This window comes from Fusarium subglutinans, assembly GCF_013396075.1.
Source record: "Fusarium subglutinans strain NRRL 66333 chromosome Unknown NRRL66333_c0000029, whole genome shotgun sequence".
In the NCBI taxonomy this organism is placed as follows: Eukaryota; Fungi; Ascomycota; class Sordariomycetes; order Hypocreales; family Nectriaceae; genus Fusarium; species Fusarium subglutinans.
In genome coordinates this window covers 256,559-275,139 of record NW_023502092.1, presented here as the reverse complement: position 1 = coordinate 275,139, position 18,581 = coordinate 256,559, and the positions used below count along the sequence as shown (strand labels likewise).

Below are 18,581 nucleotides of genomic sequence, written 5' to 3'. Positions count from 1 at the left end.
GTACTGGCACGTAGTGATCTACAATGCACGATACATTTCTAGCCCCTGCAGCCTGTATGGTCTCTTAAGGGATATGACTCGGTCAGGTATTGATGAACGAATAAGAAACGAATATCTGTTGCAGATCAGCGGACTAAGGTCGGAGTATCTTGAGTAGCACAGGGCACAGACCAAGGCCCATCTGACGGACTAAGATCGGAGAATCTGAATGTACTCCATGCTAACCCCAAACGGCAGCAATGCTCGAACTTTTGTCGTACATTGTGTCATATACATAGGTACCTTCAGGTGTCTAGGAAATAAGAGTGACACTTTCGGTGGTGATCACACCTCAGAATTCTTGATTATTTTCCTGACCTGAGGATAGATCTACAGAAACGCTGCGTAAGTGGGTAGTTGGTATCCACGGTTCTTACCCATCCAATACTACCATAAACTCGAAGCTTACTGCTATGCGCCCTCCTGTCAATATGAGATCAAACGTGTCACAAAGTAGATCAGTACATAAGGCCTCAACTGTCTCAGCGACCTTCTAAGACCATTCCCTCAATCCATCCCGTTCCCCAAGATTCATGTTCTTATTGGCTCGCGACGACCATGGCAGCCAGCTTCATCATTTTCGGTGGCCTTTTATGTCTTTTGGTACGTTATCGTGTGCAAATAACAACTTTGATGACAGTTACTAATATCACGTCAACTACAGGGGGCTATATGGCTTCTCAACATCATTTACCGCCTTTTCTTCCACCCGCTTGCAAAGTTCCCAGGTCCCAAGTTGGCAGCCGTTTCTGACGTAGGTTACCTTTCTCGCACCCCGCGCATATCCTAGGCTAATTTGAGTCCTGCTAGCTCTGGTACGGCTTGAAATGGACATCTGGTCGGTATCCATTCATCATGGAAGAGACGCATCGCAAATATGGTAGGTAACCCTCCTTTCTCGGCCTTATCGATTTATCTCAACGCCCATATATCGTCTGGCCCTTTAAGCCATTTCCCAAATATGAGCTGATTGGCCGTAATTCTCAAGGCGATGTGGTGCGAATAGCCCCCAACGAACTATCCTTTGCTACTGTACAAGCATACCAGGATATCTACGGACATGCAACCAAAGGCAAGAAGAAGTTTATCAAGAGCGACTGGTATGAATCATCAGGGGATCACCCTGGTATAGTCACTGTCAGAGATCCCGCCCAACACTCGAGACAGAGAAAGTATCTGTCCCATGCATTCAGCGCCAAGTCTCTACGCGGTCAAGAAACACTCATTCACAGCTATGTGGATATGTTTATTGGCCAGTTGCGTAAGCTCGGTAATCCTGAGGGATCTGGAATCAATGTTGAGGGGGCCCTTAACTGGCTTACGTTCGATATTATCGGTACGCTTCCTATTTCATATCCTTGCTTCACGCTCTGATTTCCGTTATTCAGGTGACCTTGCATTCGGCGAGTCTTTTTCTGCCGTTGCTGAAGGACGGCCCCATTTTTGGGTGTCGTTGATTATTGATGCAACTTATTTCAAGGTGCTCGCGAGTTTGAGAAAACGGCTTCCGATAATAAATCTGTATCTTCCGTTTGTGATATCAAAAGATTCAGCCCATATGCATCGCAGGCACATGGAATTAACCAGGCAGAAAATGCTGAAACGACTTGAGATGCCTAATTCTGAAGAGCGCGGAGATTTCTTTTCGCATCTATTGAGCAAGGGCGGCAATGATGTTCCGGAGCAAGAACTCTGCGAACAATCGAGCACGCTCATTGTAGCTGGTTCGGAAACAACAGCTACATGCCTGACCGGGATCGTCTATTGCCTCCTTTCGAATCGATCTTGTCTAGTGAAGCTCACCGACGAAGTGCGTTCGCGATTCCAGTCCGAGACTGAGATTACAGGGGACGCCACTGCAGAGTTGAAGTACCTCCCTGCAGTCATTGAAGAAGGGCTGCGGATTTTTCCGCCTGCGCCGTTCGGTCTCCCCCGTATCTCGCCCGGCGCTGCCATCGACGGTCACTACATTCCTTCAGGTGTCGTTGTGAGTGTGGATCATTGGACTACCAAGCATGATGGGCGCTATTGGAAGGAGCCGCATTCTTTCATTCCCGAGCGTTGGATTGACGAGAATGCCTCCGACGTCAAGCAAGCTAGTCAGCCTTTCTCACTTGGTCCAAGATCTTGTCTAGGCATCAACTTGGCGTATCTAGAGATGAGGATTATTCTTGCCAAGATGGTTTATCACTTCGACTGGGAATTGGTAGATAGCGACGTTGATCTGTTTAGGGATGCAAAGCTGTTCCTGTTGTGGAAGAAGCCGGCTTTGATGGTGCGCTTCTATCCCCGTACTTGACAGTCTGTTTGGATTGGGTTGTTGAAAATCATAGTGCATAGTTGGTTCTACCAACTATAGATTATCTTTCTTACTATTGTGTAGCTCAGTTGTATAGAATAGATTGCTGGATTTGTTGTTTGGCAGAAGGATCCTTTGCGGAGTTCGGGTTATTTGCTCATTGCAGAAAACAGCTGTTATAATGGTATTGATTCACATGACGTAGGGGGTCACTAGACTTAACCTAAATAGGTCTAGCCAGAGTTCTTCTTTAGGAACTGCAAACGAATAAGGATCAGAAGTTTCATTACATAAGATAATCTGAGTTCTTGGGAACCCATACCTGCGCCGACCCCGGTGCGACTACTAGCACGTAACCTCTGTACCAGTCCCCTGATTATATGCTTTAATTGGCCAATGCATAGTATGGAAATAACTATATTGATAGCTATCTAATAAAAAGCAAAAGCTTTAGAATTAAATCTTTTATTTTTCTATTTTCTAGACCTAGTATAGAGGTTATATACTAGTAGGTATATGTACTGTATATTAGCTAATTAGAATACATAATCAGGGGACCGGTGCAGAGGTCACGTGCTAGTAGGCGCACCGGGGTCGGCGCAGGTATGGGTTCCCTCAGTTCTTTAAACCAACCAAAAGCGATATTTACTATGGGTTTAGGAGGTGAGGAGCCATCACCGCCTCATGTTTCTCCAGCTGTTCTTAAGAATCAACAACTAAAAAACATTTACTGAACCGCTATGCCTTTGAAAGAGAGCTCAAGAAAAGGCAAGCCCATTGCTAGGCGGGCTTGCGACCTTTGCCGTAGCCGCAAGCTGCAGGTATGTGGCCTTTGGTATCTATCCCCCGCATCATGAAGTTGACATTTGCATAGTGTATCTTCGAACAAACAACCCCCGAGCTGTCTATGTCATGCAAGCGTTGTACACAGGTCGGGATGCCCTGCACCTTTTTGACTGCCCGCAAGCCGCGAGGTCCACCTAACCGGTATCTACCTCTCACAACGGATGTCTGAGGATAAAAACTTGTTGACATGTCTCTTTGTGTAGCCGAGTTGCAGAAGCAAGAGCCCAGATTCACAGTGCTTATTGCAGCAGTATAAGTGATGAAGATATTCCTCTGAATCATTCTCCAGAAAGTCGGGCATCGACACTCATTGTACCCCTAACAATCGAGCATCTTTGCTCCGAAGAGTTGTTTAGAATGTTGATTTCAGACTACCTCGAGTACCTCTATCCTCTCTATCCCATCGTACATCGACCGCGATTTCGGGTGGATGTCGAAAACAAACGTTACCAGTCAGACCCGAGCTTCTACCGACTATGCATTTCCCTCTCCGCCCTCACGGTCTCTTCTTCGCCACAGAGTTTGCGAGATTACGGGTTTCAGTCTGAAGAGACAGTTACCAGCATAGTAGAAAAGGCCCATCGCTTGATTGTCTTTAGCAAGATGTCGCAGAACCCAGCAATCGGCATATTTCCTGACATGTACGATATGCTATGCTCATATATACTGAGCTTGGCTTTTCATTGCTCAGGTAATACGTACCAGGGATGGGTGCACGCCTCTGAGGCGGTCCTGTGTATGAGAAAGCTAAGCTTGTTCAGGCAAGCATTTCATAATGATCTGGACCAGATAGACTCCGAAATATGCAAGCGAGCATTTTGGTTAATATTTATCATAATGGCGTATGTTACACCTTCTGTAGGGTTCCTATATGCCCTCTATTTTCAGCTCACTAATTCTAGTAGACACGACAGACTTGCGTATCCCGTAGCCCACACCGGTATCAGTTATAATCCGGTCTGCATTGATTGGGATTTCCTTGTGTTACAGGAGGTCGATGACGCGAAACAGGGCGACATGGAGCAAAGCGAAGAACCCGGAGTCACGCCACTGATATCTGGGGTCATTGCATCGGTGAAATTATACCTCTGCGCAGCTGCACTGGGGCTGGATAAGCTACCTGGGAACCCGCGCTATGGTCCATTCTCAGCCTCGTCGTCATCAGAGACGTCAAAGGGCCCTGACGCCCAACGGCTTTCTCTTGAACAAGGACTCAACATTGTACACGCTGTGCGAGATGTGATCAACCAGTTACCAGAGGAGTTTAGAATGTTCAATCAGGATGGAAACCCCAACGAAGGTTCCTTATCGTTTGCCATCTCGCGGGCGAAACTACATATAATGAGCCTTTTTATACAAAGTATCATCCTTGCGACACTAACAGCCAATAACCCATCGTTTGAGCAGGACTATCGAGCTGAAGGTTCCACAGCATCTAAGGATCCTCTCCTCTCTGGGAAAAGCCAGAATGCTGAGCACCAGCTGTTCAATCTTCGCAAGGACATCGCTCAGCAATGCTTTCACATTATTGCCGTCACACCCGTCTCTGCTCTGAAAGCGAATGGCATCGCCGTGGTAGGTTTCCCATAGCAGCTGCAGTGGATTGGACTGCTGTCCGCTGGCTCAATGGAAGAGGATGATACAGAATACAGACATATGCTAAGGGCTTTATAGGTTTCAAAGCTTCGGGAGATCACAGCTACTTTATTGAGCTGCAAAGTGGATTCTTCATGTCCTGCTGATGAAGAAAACCAAGTCCAGTCTTATGTCAAACGTCTTATTAGTACTTTAGTCGAGATTGACTCTGTAAAGAATATTTCTGAGGAGTAAAGGGTTTAATCTCATATAATTAAGAAGAGTTCCTGGTAAAAGTACACATACAAGAGGGAGAATAGTAATCGAAGTTTGATCCTCTTAGTAAAAGGTCTTAGGATAGGAAAATGGTGTAAAAAGACTGCGTTTGGCGAAGTGATCGCAATAAAACAATGAACGCTTTCATTCTATATATCTCTATTGTTATGTATCTATGATATCGTATGGAAAAGACAAGAAATGAAACAGACCAGAAGCAAATGCTGAGTCGGCTTCAATATGATGGAGAAGGACTCCAAGACCTGTGCATGATCCTTCAACCTTCCTTTCAGCTTCTTTCGATCAACATCCTGCACAGCAACATTATCCTCGATGGCCAAAACAGCCGCTGCTCCCGCACTCTGTCCCATGATCATATAGACAGGCTCCATACGGATCGCGGACAGAGCAATATGCGTCGCGCTCATTGTCACGGGATTGACAAAGTTGATGGCGTCCTCCCTTCTGGGAACGATTGATCCGTAAGGGACGCTGAATGGTCCAGGGTTGGGAACGTGAATGAGACCTTCATCGTGTATCCGATCGTTGATAACAACTCGTTCGACCTGATGGACGTCAAGGGTGTAGTATCCAACTGCAACGACAGTGTCGTTGTCATATGGTTTCGGGTGCTGAATGTCGGCTTGTGTCATTGTATACACGCCGTCCATCCGCCGAGCCTCGCGAATGTATATCTCATATGGCCAGTTTCCATTATCAGTCCATTCATCTTTCGCGTAGCCCCAGGCACTCGTGTTTTTGCGAATAAAGTCCGGTACATCTTTGTGGTTCGCCAATGTCCAAAGAAGTCCTTGCGCCCAGATCTTGTGCCTTTTCGCAGCAGCCTCCCGCTCCTCGTACGAATACTCAGCATAATTGGATGTCTTGTTGTAACTTCCGCCTATCAGATCAGTACTGATTTGGCCAGCTGCGTTGGTATCGGTTTTAAGATTCGGCATTAGTTGCGTGGTGAAGAATGGCCCCAGATAACCAGTCTTGATATATCGGATCAAGATCTTGTAGTGAGATTCATTGTAGCCATCTGGCTTGAAGAATTCCACCTTGTTGTCATCCTCTGTCGTTAAAGACAATCGGTAGTTGAAGGCTTGAAGCCGATGATCTTTCTTGCCACGCGACTCTAAAGCTGCGAACTTGCTGATCACGCGACCAACCCCAGGAAGCACACCGCTATCAGGATCTTCAGGGTCGTTGTACGGGTCGATGGCAGCCAGTCTTCTGGGCTCGTTGAAGTGAATACCAGCCGCCCACTCATCATACTGCTGCTTGTCTTCGCGTCCCACACGATATGATATGCCTGCTGTCTCCATGAGGTCACCCTCGTAGCCAGCATCAATAAACATCTTCCCTGAGAAAGTTGACCCGGACCGCGTTTTGAAGGATTTGATGACGGTTCCATCCTTCCTCACGCCACTGCTAGTACGAAGGATGGACTCGTTACGAAAGACGGGAATTCCCTCATCCTTGATCCATTTCTCCAAGATCTCCTCTGCTACTTTGGGCTCAAACGTCCATTGAACCTTGTCGCCAATGGCTGGTCCAGGCTGTGCCTCAATATGTTTTGCGAGATAGTCATCTCGTGTCTCACGCGTCCACGCGTCGTTGTTGTCGTAATAGTCGTACACTTTGCCGTAAAACTCCCTGGCAATCCCACCAATGGTATTTCCATCCTTTGAGTCCGTCCAGCCCAATCCCGAAGTAGTAAGACCGCCAATTCGTGATGTCGGAAAGACTAACGTGGCGGTTCTGTTCATACGAACCGTTTGAATGGCAGCTGCGAGCGCGGCAACCGTGTTGCCATAGATGATCACGTCAGATTCATGAGAAGTTGCTGATAAGACGCCAACAGTGAAAAAAGCAATCAAGTAAAGACAGACGATATGTACAGACGCCATACTTGTGAGGATTGCCTAGCTGCTTTACGCAGCTCAGGCAGTAGAATCGTCAAAACACGTAAAATAAGGAGTGAAGGAAGCTAAGTTAGTTAGTAAACAAAATTGCGTAAATTTGGCGCCGGGAAACGGCGCGCATTTTGACTTTGGGATGATGCATTTGCTGACGTGCTTCTTATTTTACTTAAGTGGGGCGGGAAACCGCGGACGGCGATTCCTTGATTAAGGAGTGAGGATCACAATCTACCAATCGGCTGAGTCCGATCAGCACATTGTTCCACTGATTGGCTCTCCAATCTCTCCCCAATCTCACACCGGCTGTCTGCCAAGATAAGGCTGTCGTTATCTCTCCCAATCCAATCCTACCCAAGCAGTCGGTAGTTGTGATAAGGCATGATTACCACTGCTACCCTGGGGTCACACTTGACATCAACGTTTTAAAGTCGTTTCTATGGACTTGTAACTTGGCAGAGTGATGAGGCACGTATCTATGCTCTGACCAAGTGAAGCCGTAGAATAACTATCTTCAGGCAACTAATGGAAATGACAGGTGCTTCCTCGCTTGCTATAAGGCTCAAAAGAAACGGTCTTGCCAAAAGATAGGTAGCCAATAATAATTGCAAAAGACTTATCATACTATGGAAATTGTAAGATACCTTTTATTCTTATTAGCATAACGCCCCCACTACTTCCCGGCCGAACGGACCTTGTAACCCTTGCTCTATATGCCAGATGTAAGTGCAGTCACAGGTTGTATCTCAACATATGGAATGTTGGAAGGCTATTGCATTTGAATGATAAAAGGAAAGCTCATAGACATAGACCTGAATGAAAGATCTTATAATGATAACAAGTGAATATATACAGGGAGTGTGAACTAGGAAAACGGTTCCGGATTTTTTGTCTGTCGGATGAAAAGCTTGGGTTCTATTTAACTCGCAGTTCCCTTGTGATTTGACCATCCGGCTCCATCTAAACCATTTCAATAACCGAACTCAGCGGACTCTTTCTCACTGAAGCAACAGTTAAACGATGTTTCATGCGCAGAACTCTGTCACTTAACTTACGTTGTTACCGATATCACCGCGGCACTTTTCAATGGTGCTGCAGCCACGGTTATAAGGGTTGGCTTCAGCACCAGGACGGCAGTTCGCAGCTGAGGCGCCCTTGACTGAGCAGGGGACATGGTCGCGGTTGAGGGCACCATATGAGATCACATCACCCTGATCGGCTGCAGGAGCTGCAGTAACGAGGGTGATCAGGGATAGTGTGATGATAGAGAACTTCATGTTGCTCGAAAAGAGTTGATAGATGGAGGAGTGTTGTATACTTGCGAGATGAAGAGGCTGCTGGGCGAAAGGAAGAAGAAGAATGGTTATTGAACCTGGTGTTAAGAGATGAATGAGGAGTATATATACCGTAAAGTCTGCCAGCAAGACAAGAAAACACCGGCAAATGAATGTAACTGGTCCATCTTTACGAGGACTTGCAAACCTTGATGCTTGAAACTTCTGGCTAAGAGCATAGTGAGATTCAGATAGGCACTACGCCTGTAGTACGACTTCGGCCAAACCCCAAAAGGGTTGGGAGATTTAGCTCGAGTGGACTAACTAAGGTACGGCTTGTTAAGGCCCCCTTCATATGCCACGCTTAGATATGAGACAGGACTGGAATAAAGGGGAGTCCAAGTCGAGAGACAACTGCTTTCGCTGTTAGGTTTACCAAATCCATCCAGGCGAATGTGTTGCATATTCTATTGACGTTTCACATTGTACGTCCTCGAACGTTGTTTGAACTGAAAGTCTACTAAGGTTCTTTGATGATAATGAGTATATGATAGTCTCTCATGAAAGTCTGGTGTCCTATAAATGAGAGGTTTCCTTTGTCTTCTCACCCCCATAGGAGGCTCTGTTCACTTACACCCAATGTTGCATAATCGGCCCGTTATTTTAGTCGCTTGACTACGATGACCCTTGGTAACTGATCTTATTGGAGACTTTGGCTGTCGATGTATGTATGGAAAATTTCACCAAGCCTCGTACTGGACCCCTGCAAGGTCTCGAACATCTCCTGACCGGGAGCTCGGGAGGAAGTCAACACTGGGGTCCCCTGGGACCTTTGTAAAGCCAACGACTAGGAACTGTCTGGGGAATACTCTCCGCCCCATGAAACTCAACTGCCGAGAAACGCTCGGATGGGGGCTATATTACATGACCACACAGGATTCCGGTATCTCCATGGAATATTGTGCCCGCTTCCAGGTTCACTAATCGATGGTATGCGAAGGAGACTGGAGTCATTGAACACAAACAAATCAACAACGTTCCTTACATAAGGACAACTGAAAGTAGTTTCAGCTGGGGCCAAGTAACATTAACCAATGACTAAGGGTTCTACAGCGCAATGGTAGGTCACTAGCTAGTGAAGCCTTATAGGCCGAAGTGAAAACACTTCGGGGTGGCAGGTGCCATTAGCCATAAATATGCATAACGATCAAGCATCAAGTACGGAAACCGGCACAGCGACGGACCCAAGGTCTTGGGACCCTGGACGTGAGCCTCCCATCTCCTAAGTGAGGATGATTTCTGTGCAGTTAGTCCCGGGAGTATTACCCATTTAAGGCTACAGCGCTATGTCATTTTAGCGCCGCTGATCCCTTACCAATTTCACTAAAACGATTGAGATAATAGGATTGATGGTGAACCCAGTCGAGTTGTTTGATCCAAACACTTTGGGTGTAAGAAAACGGAAGGTACAAGCTTTGAGCTTTATAAAATTAAGTGGTCTCAGGCATCTGCAAGAAGACCTGCACAACCTGTTGCTAAAGCATTAAAGCATCGAGTCTATCATCCTAGATGTCACTTGTCATCACAATAAGTAGGTTCGCAAGAACAAGCCAACAGCAACATGAAATCACGCCATTTTTGTAGGTGAGTCGCACATATCACCTTCAGCTCCCAAGCGAGCCCAACTCTAATTAAACCATCCGCATCATCCAACCGTGGCTTGGGCTTCGAGGATAGGATACCGAAGGTGCCCGGTGCTGCGGCTGAGCTGTGGGGTTACCGAGCGGGATGCAGGGGTTCATTAAGGAGGAACGCCCACTCATCCGACAGACTACAACCAGAAGAGTCTCGTGCAGAAAACGCCCTCGTTTAGCCTCGTTAAAATCAGCATAAACGACTACGGCAATGGCTTCGGTAAGGGGAATATCATAGCCGAAGCCAACGATTGGGTAGCTTATTAGGGCCCTGAATATAGATGTGAATCATCTGCAGTCTATACGAGGCATTAGGGCTTGTTCAATCATCAATATTGCTGATCTCTAGAAGCTTCGAGGATCCTCGATACCGGCTACAGCGGATGGCTTACTGAAACTTGTTGGTCTTGGTCTCTTATGGCTGGCGTCGCCTCAATGTCTGAAAGTAATATGTAGAGGAAAATCTGAGTCTTGTTACTGCGTCTGAGCGTTCATGGCGGCCACCTTGGGTTCTTGGTGAGATAAATGGAAGATGCTTGAGAGATTTGCGATTTCACAGACGCCTCAAAGCACGCCGGAGATACATTGGACGGCCAATGGTGATGGTCCTTCCACCGAGCCTGCAGGATCACTCCGTCGCCAAATGTACTGCCTAATAGCAGGTCATTAAATTCAGAACTCGGCAGTTGACTTACAACAAAAGTTCCACTTGGTAAGTATTACCGTCAAAGCGAGCAGCTAACGCCCTAAAAGCCGTTTACTAGTCATAAGTTGCTCAGTTGCAGATCTTCTACGACATAACTGCCGCGCCAGGAGGTAAGAAAACATTCAAGTACTGGTTAGCCATTGATGCAGTGGGAGCTATGAAGAGTAACTGTTGCTTCCTCTAAATGGGGTCTTTGGATAAGAGCTTGCGTTAGATGACAATGCTACGACGGCTCTGGTCGACAAGAACATCTCCTTAAGCGGCATCTTCGAAACAGCCTTGTGTAACGCCACTTGGCAATGTCATTCAGAATTTATTTGTGGGAGTTCTTCGATACACACGCTGTCTCTTGGAAGGTACACCATCAGTATTGCTAATTTACAGGCTCGGAGTATTGACAGCTGGATTATTCAGTTTCTTCTGCTTGAATTTCTCCGCTAGTTGAGAGGTCCAGGACATATGCTGTTTAGCCTCTGAGGCATCCATCTGCACTAAGCTCAAAATGCGGAGACTTGCTTATGAACACAAGAGATACGGAGACTCACTTGGTTCTGCAAGACGTCTCCCAGTATAAAAGCTTACCGCACTAAAGAACGAATCCATTAAACCCTGAACCGTAAGGTGGAAGTCCCTGGCCACATATTTGAACAAAACGTTAAGGCATCGACGTTTGTTCACGGAGACTGTAGAAGAGTTTGAGACCTTTGCCTATAGGTAGACTCGTTTTACTTACAATAAGTCTTAGACCTAATCTTTTTTTTAATCTCCTCAGTAACCTATTAAAAGGCAGTTATCCCCGAGATCTCCAAAGTCTAGGCTATAATTAGCAATGTAGGAGACATGATTTATTCCCAGCAAGTGTCAATCGTGTAAACAATGTGCAATCGACTTGACCTAGCGTGGTATGGATAAACTACCATAGTCTTCATAACCTATGTTAAAGCCATAGAACTCAAGTGCCGACATGACAATAAACCTGAGTCTCTAATATGGAAACAGTTCGAAATTCTGCAGTTTGCTTCGGTCACAAATATAGGCATCATTTTGGACCTGTTAATTTAACCACATCACGTGCTATCTCTTCCCCGGTCTTCTGGTGGTCTAGGTGGTCTAGTGGTATGATTCTCGCTTAGGGAAAACCCTATAGCTTAGCTTGCGAGAGGTCCCGGGTTCAATCCCCGGCCAGACCCTTTCTTTTGCCATACGTATATCCTATCTATAGCTCTGAGATGTCCTTCCTTCTTTTTGCATTTACACACTGCTTCAATGCCTTTGCAAAACAATATCACGGTAAGACAGACTGATGAAACGGAAACCTCGATTTAAAGCCTAGGTAGCTTATAGTTATCGTTTTGGTGTGACCACGTAAAGTCACGCTAATCTTCCCTTTGTTAAGCTCTCACTGTGTTCGTAGCCTAAGCTTAGCCTTGTAGGCGGCAGTCATCCCCATAGGTGTCTTCCAGTACTTGCTAATACCACCGTCCTCTCCGGTAAAAGGATCAGCGGCAGGGTTCTTGATGCCCCATACTGCTTTGAAGTCGTCTGCACTATCACCTCCCTCGTCCCATGTCCATGAAAACCCTCTGGGATAAGCCCCCATCATACAGAATCCCTCCAGTGGTACCTCTGCAACAGAAATTCTCGGGTTTTCGGCAGCAATACCACGAGCGTCTCCCGTCATACAACCAAAAGATGCCGTGTTAGCTAATGGATCATATGATTTGTGTGCAACACCTGCTGGGATGACAAAAACATCCCCCACGTTGACCTCGAGCTCCAGTCCACCGTCTTCGTAGGCCGTTCCATAAGTGTGCTCTTGTGGATCATCGCTCAAGTCTGCAACTCCCCAGCGGATACGGCCAGGACCTGAGACAACTATCATAACTTCGTGGGACTGGGAATGATAATGGGATCGCTGATGTTGGCCATATCTAACGACCCATTGTACGTCCCAGCCATTGCCGCAAAAAGTATCGAATGCTTTGGTACGATCGACTTGACCGTCTTTGACAAAAGCGTTCTTGTAATGGAGTAGTGGTTTGGGTGAATTGGGGATCAGCTTGGTTGGCTTCAAGTGGTATAGAATGGGTTCTGGTAGCGTCTCCATATTGATAGTGGATAGATAGTACGCTCCAGGTCTTTGTAAGATATGAAGTAGAGCAGAAGAACAGAACTGAAGCTCAATGGAACATAAGTCGTAGCACTTGTCGTTCAAAGACTCAACAGCACGATTGCGTGAGATGATGGTTACACAATGCTCCTTTCTTATCCACTCCTACTTATATCTTCCAGATGTCAAGCGGGGAGAGATTCCGTTCTACAATTTCCAGTGACCTATATCACATTGGTTTGTGTGTCAGTGGTTCACAAGGCTAACGGTTAGCCATTCCGAGAATTGCGGGGAGATGGCGCTCGGAGTCGCTAACCGCTGATAATCGGAAACCTTAACCGTGATATCCTTAGCCTAATGAAGAACAGAATACGCGACATTTGCATCTAGAACCGCGGGGTAATGCGTCGGGCCTATCTCCTTTCGTATCTGCCGGCGATTATGTGGCATGAATGCTATGATAAGGAGCAGCCAGACACCAACGCACGGAGGGTCCTTGACTCGGCAACTGGGGCCTTGTGTTGCTTCGCCATGGTTTGGCCCCGTGATAAAAGCAAACTGCCATGGCAGATAAGCTCTGCTCACCCATATAAACCGTCAAGCCGCAAGTCTTATCCTTGGACCAAATCATCTGACCTAGATCCTTCGCAACTCACGATGCCAAACGCTCTTGGTGACAGTGCCGGCAAGTTGCCGAGCTTCCTTTCCAACGGCAACTTTGCCAGCAATACTTCGTTTCCAACCAAGGAAGGACATCATAATACCGGCGGGAAAGAAACTTCACAGCCAGCAGTGAAGGAAGTCCCTAAACCCTGGGTCTCGCAGCGATGTACAGATCAGGCTCGGCCTCTCAAGGTCATCTACATTGGTGCTGGAATTTCCGGCATCTGCGGTGCCATTGAGTTTAGAAAGCAAATCCCTAATCTAGAGCTTGTCATCTATGAGAAGAACCCTGAGCTTGGAGGAACATGGTATGAGAATAGGTAAGTCCAAGCAATTTTGAACGGCCGAAGGTTAAAACTGACATGATCTTCTATAGATATCCTGGCTGTGCCTGTGGTGAGTATCTACTACCAAAAGCCTATGTGCAAAGTTGTATTGACGAACTTTAGATGTCCCCGCACATGCATACCAGTTGACCTCCGAGTCTTCCCCACGATGGACTTCCTTCTTTGCCTCTGCGCCTGAGATCCTCCAGTACTGGAAAGATGTTGCTACTAAATATGACATCAGGAAGCACATGAGATTCCAGCAGAAGTGCACTGGTGCTCGGTGGAGCGAAACCACCAATAAGTGGTTTGTCCAGCTCAAAGACTTGACGACAGGTCTCGAGTATGAAGACTCGGCCGATGTGCTTGTTACAGGCGAAGGCGTTTTGAATGAGTGGCGATGGCCTGATATCAATGGTATCAATTCTTTCCAGGGTCAGCTCCTTCATAGTGCAAATTGGGATGCCAACGTTGATCTCAGGGTAAGAAATCACGCTCAAGCAGGCTCTGAAGAACCTTTCACTGACCACAAACCATTAAACAGGACAAGTCTGTCGCTGTGATTGGAAACGGCAGCAGTGGGCTTCAGATTGTCCCCGCAATATTGCCCGATGTCAAGCACATGGATCACTACATTCGCGGCAAATCCTGGATTGTTGGCCTCTTCGGAGATCCAGAGACCAGACAGCGCATCAAAGAAGCAGGCGGAAACTTCCAGTATTCACCAGACGAGATTCAAAGCTGGGAGACAGATCGAGAAGCATATTTAAAGTACAGACGATCCATCGAGCACAACATTAACAAGAACTTTGGTGTTCTCTTCAGCGGGACAGCACAACAGACGAATCTTCGGCTTCTAGCCCAAGAGTCCATGACACAAAGGCTCAAGGAGAGGCCTGACATCTACGAGCACCTCCAGCCTGACTTCTCGCCTTATTGCAAGCGCATGTCACCCGGACCAGGATACCTTGAGGCGCTTGCATCGCCAAAGGTCGATACCATCACCTCCGGCATCACCAAGATTGACGAGACAGGAATATTCACTTCGGATGGTCAACATCGTCCAGTCGATGTGATCATCTGCGCGACTGGCTTCCAGACATCACCCGCAAGCCGAAGCTTTCCCATATACGGTGTCGGTGGGGTTAACCTACGAGAGCGCTTCCAAAAACGCCCAGAAACATATCTGAGCGTATGCACAGATGGCTTCCCCAACTTCTTCCAATCAATGGGCCCCAACTCTATGCCTGGTGCAGGCAGTCTCTTACTCGTGATCGAAAAGACAAATACCTACATCGCCAAGATCCTGGCTCGAATGGCATACGATAACATCGCGCGCATCGAGCCAAAGGAAAAAATGGTTCAGGCATTTACTGACTACTGTGACAATTTCTTTAAACAGACTGTATTTGCAGAGGAGTGTAATTCTTGGTATAAAACATACGAGACTGGTGCTTCGCGTCAGGAGCAGAAGCGCGGACGGATCACGGCACTGTGGCCGGGCAGCAGTTTGCACTGCGTGCGGACTTTGAGTCGTCCGCGATGGGAAGACTTTGAGTACAAGTATTGTGATGATAATGAGTTTGGCTGGTTTGGAAATGGATGGACGCTGGCCGAGAAATTTGTTACTGATGAGTTGGAGTCCTTGACATGGTATCTGAATGATACCAATGTCATGGAGAAGATAGTGACATAAGATACTTCGACGGGAAATATGTTATTGAATTCTCACGAAGTCAAGAACAATACCATACATTACGTTAAATCCTCAAGTTATGGTGACTCTTCTACACGTATAGTATATTGGCCTAAACTCAGAAGCGTCTTCCATTCAGTTAACTAAGTTTGTAAAAGCTTTCAAAGTCTTAGGCGTATCTTAGGGTATTTCATGAATTTGGGATTCAGTAGCTCAAGCTTAGGTTAAGATTGAACACGTTTAAAGACAAGAATAAATTGATAACATTAAACTATGCCTATTGTAAATAAGAAAATTACTAGATGTAAAAAGAAATAGTAAAAGCAATCTAAACTGTGTGTAGTACTCTATGGTAATGCGAACCTTGCAAAAAGGCAGAACTATTCCTTTTTGTCCTTTCTCCTCCTAGGGACACGAGCCAATTAGTAAATAGCAACTGCGGCTGCACAGTTGAAGACCACATAAACCCAAAGTAGCCCAAAGTCTCTCCAGCGATTGTCGAAGCTAACGTTGATCCCCTTCAAGAACGTGTTGGTATCTGCCATAGGACAGTATTGGCACTGAGTTTTGCTGCCCGCACTGTCACCAACAAGATACCCACCCATATTGGACATATAGTCCGACAGAAACTCTCCACATGTGCCATTCGCAGGTTTGAACTCCATGATCTCGTTGTCGGCGCAAGTGACAGGTGCATTGGCAAGAGTTGTGCCGAGGAAACCCTCTACCACGTATGTGAAAGGATTAACGCGGTACATGAAGATCCAAAAACCGGGCAGAGCATCAGGGCCAGCGAGGACACCACAAAATGCGAACATCATGATGAAGAGCAGGTTCATGACGCCGCCTGCAGTATCAGCGTTGGGAAGTCCGGCGATAATCATGTGGGCGAAGGACGAAGTCAGGAGGAAGAACATCCAGACGTGAAGGAAGATGGTGATGCCACGAGAATGGACCTCGTTCGTGTACTCAGCGTTACGGTAGAGGCCGATGGGGAAGTACCAGCAGATGAAGGCAAATATACCGGTGAACTAGACGGAATGTTAGAAATGGTCTGTCTAAGGAAGTGGGGATCGGGGCATAGCTTACCGAGTTCCAGACTATCTCGACTGTCAGATTTGCAAACATGAATGACTGCCAAGAGTATGTCTTTGCGGGACGCTCGCGAGCCTCGTAAAGAGTCCTCTGCTCCACAAAGGCTGGCATCATTTGTTCAGCGACCTGCGAAAAGATGGTCAAGAAGATGAATACTCCAAACATCTGGTTCTGAAGACCACGGACTGTATTCTCGCCATCCATGACAGAAAGGCCGATGAATAAGGACTATATAGATGGAGGTCAGCATGTGTGGAAGGATAAACAGTAACGATGGTTGACTGACTGCACCGACTGTGAGAATGGACTTGGAGTACATATAGCCCGGGCTTCTCCAGTACTGAACAAAGAGACGTTTGGTGACCTCCCGTAGCTGCGTGAACAGAGGAGAAGCATACTCGTCATACTCGGAGGGGTCAGCTTCGCTTGATGCAAGTGTCGCCGACGGTTGTGACGCCTTGAGAGATTGGAGTTCCTTCTGCATCTCCCTGTACTCTGGAGACTGCCTCCATGCGGCTGGCCAGTCCACGTCAGTATGCGTACCCGGTGCCGCCCCAATGACCTCAAGCATATGCTCCGCTGGGTTGGCCTTGGGTGGCAAAGGGTGGCCTCCGTTGCGAGTGAAGTAGTCCATCAAGATCTGTGAATTCTGACCGATTTGACCAAAATAGACAGTCTTTCCTCCCTTCGCGAGCAGAAGTAGGCGGTCGAATCGTTGGAAAAGCATAGCAGAGGGCTGATGAATAGTGCACAATATTGCTTGGCCGCTCTTGGTCAATTGCTCCATCAAGTCGCAAATAGACCATGAAGTCTGACTGTCCAGTCCAGAAGTAGGCTCATCAAGGAAGAGCAAAAGCTGCGGACGTGCAACAAGCTCAACCGCGATCGTAAGTCTCTTGCGCTGTTCAACATTCAGGCCTTCACCAGGGACACCGATGATGGCATCTGCATAGGCCTCCATCCCGAGAAGCGAAAGGACAGTCTCGACGTAGTCCAGACGTTCTTGCTTGGAGTACTTGGCTGGCTGCCGAAGCATGGCACTAAATCGAAGCGCTTCTCGTACCGTTGAACTGGCTTGGTGCAGATCCTGTTGAGTCACATAGCCCGTCTTTCTTTGGAAGGAAGAGTCGCGAAAGTGACCATTAACAAGCATATCGCCAGAAACAACTCCCATGGTCACTCGACTAGCGAGGACGTCAAGAAGAGTGGTTTTGCCAGCACCCGAGACACCCTATGAATACGTTAGTCAGTATGATAGAAGAAAGGAAAATAGAGTGCAGTGTAAAAGGTACTCACCATGAGAGCTGTCAGGGTTCCGGGCTTGACCCAGCCATCGACATGATCCAAAATCCTGCGCGTCTCACTCTTGATCTTGACGTCGTAGCAGACATCTTTCCAATGGAAGACGGACGTTTGCTTCTCGACCTCGACCTTATCACTCGATGAACCAGAAGCCTCTTGCTTTCCTGTAGGCGTAGGAACACCCGCCTCTTCATCGCTGACGCGCTTGCCAGAGACCCTGTGCATGGCCTCACGAAGAAATACCAGGACTTCACCTTTTGACCGCTCCGAGGCGACATACTCGGTGGTCCAGAGATGAAGAGCCATGAAAAACACGGTCCAGGCGATGATTATGCCGAAGTTCCTCCATCGGTGGCTGTTGACGAACCCAAAGGAGGCCTTCAAGTAATCCTCGCCCTTGACGAATGATTGCCCAGGTACAGACCCAGGCACGTTGCACACGTATTCGCCGTTTCCTAAGTTCTCGTAGCCAGGACCATGGGGGACAAAGTCTGAGCAGGGAAACTGTTGACCAACAAATTCGATCAGAAACACACTCTCGAGTCCATAATAAACAGGGTTCACCCATCGGATCCAGCCGAGCCAGTTCGGCATGTAAGCGGGTGGGATCGCAAATCCCGAATACAAGACCAAGGCCAACAGGATGATGCAGGCGGGTGCCAGAGCCTGCGCAACGGACTTGGTTGCAGAGCCAATGAACCGGAACATCATCGACATACAAAGAGTTATAGAGAATGATAGGAGAAGGAATGCGAAGA

At 47.3% G+C, this 18,581-nt stretch overlaps 6 protein-coding genes across 6 annotated transcripts; 3 read left to right on the top strand and 3 right to left on the bottom strand.

Annotated features, from left to right (window-relative positions):
- Positions 1–597: 597 nt before the first annotated feature.
- FSUBG_3430 (isotrichodermin C-15 hydroxylase (cytochrome P-450 monooxygenase CYP65A1)) lies at positions 598–2,338 on the top strand (the record flags this gene model as incomplete). The annotated part of the gene is made up of 4 exons (XM_036681310.1): positions 598–642; positions 704–793; positions 988–1,375; positions 1,668–2,338. 4 exons carry the CDS (start codon positions 598–600, stop codon positions 2,336–2,338), a joined length of 1,194 nt encoding a protein of 397 aa, XP_036541081.1.
- Positions 2,339–4,021: 1,683 nt separating this feature from the next.
- Positions 4,022–5,014, top strand: FSUBG_3429 (zn 2cys6 transcription factor; the record flags this gene model as incomplete). Its single annotated transcript, XM_036681308.1, has 3 exons — positions 4,022–4,026; positions 4,090–4,759; positions 4,859–5,014. 3 exons carry the CDS (start codon positions 4,022–4,024, stop codon positions 5,012–5,014), a joined length of 831 nt encoding a protein of 276 aa, XP_036541080.1.
- Positions 5,015–5,208: 194 nt separating this feature from the next.
- On the bottom strand, positions 5,209–8,234 carry FSUBG_3428 (uncharacterized protein; the record flags this gene model as incomplete). The annotated part of the gene is made up of 2 exons (XM_036681307.1): positions 5,209–6,963; positions 8,013–8,234. 2 exons carry the CDS (start codon positions 8,232–8,234, stop codon positions 5,209–5,211), a joined length of 1,977 nt encoding a protein of 658 aa, XP_036541079.1.
- A 3,796-nt stretch (positions 8,235–12,030) lies between these two features.
- FSUBG_3427 (FAD-dependent pyridine nucleotide-disulfide oxidoreductase) lies at positions 12,031–12,738 on the bottom strand (the record flags this gene model as incomplete). The annotated part of the gene is made up of 1 exon (XM_036681306.1): positions 12,031–12,738. One exon carries the CDS (start codon positions 12,736–12,738, stop codon positions 12,031–12,033), a length of 708 nt encoding a protein of 235 aa, XP_036541078.1.
- A 534-nt stretch (positions 12,739–13,272) lies between these two features.
- FSUBG_3426 (sterigmatocystin biosynthesis monooxygenase stcW) lies at positions 13,273–15,426 on the top strand (the record flags this gene model as incomplete). Its single annotated transcript, XM_036681305.1, has 4 exons — positions 13,273–13,724; positions 13,781–13,800; positions 13,854–14,212; positions 14,275–15,426. 4 exons carry the CDS (start codon positions 13,273–13,275, stop codon positions 15,424–15,426), a joined length of 1,983 nt encoding a protein of 660 aa, XP_036541077.1.
- Positions 15,427–15,848: 422 nt separating this feature from the next.
- FSUBG_3425 (ATPase) lies at positions 15,849–18,531 on the bottom strand (the record flags this gene model as incomplete). Its single annotated transcript, XM_036681304.1, has 4 exons — positions 15,849–16,457; positions 16,516–16,749; positions 16,808–17,752; positions 17,818–18,531. The coding sequence occupies 4 exons, from the start codon at positions 18,529–18,531 to the stop codon at positions 15,849–15,851; spliced, it is 2,502 nt and encodes an 833-aa protein (XP_036541076.1).
- Between the last annotated feature and the right edge of the window lie 50 nt (positions 18,532–18,581).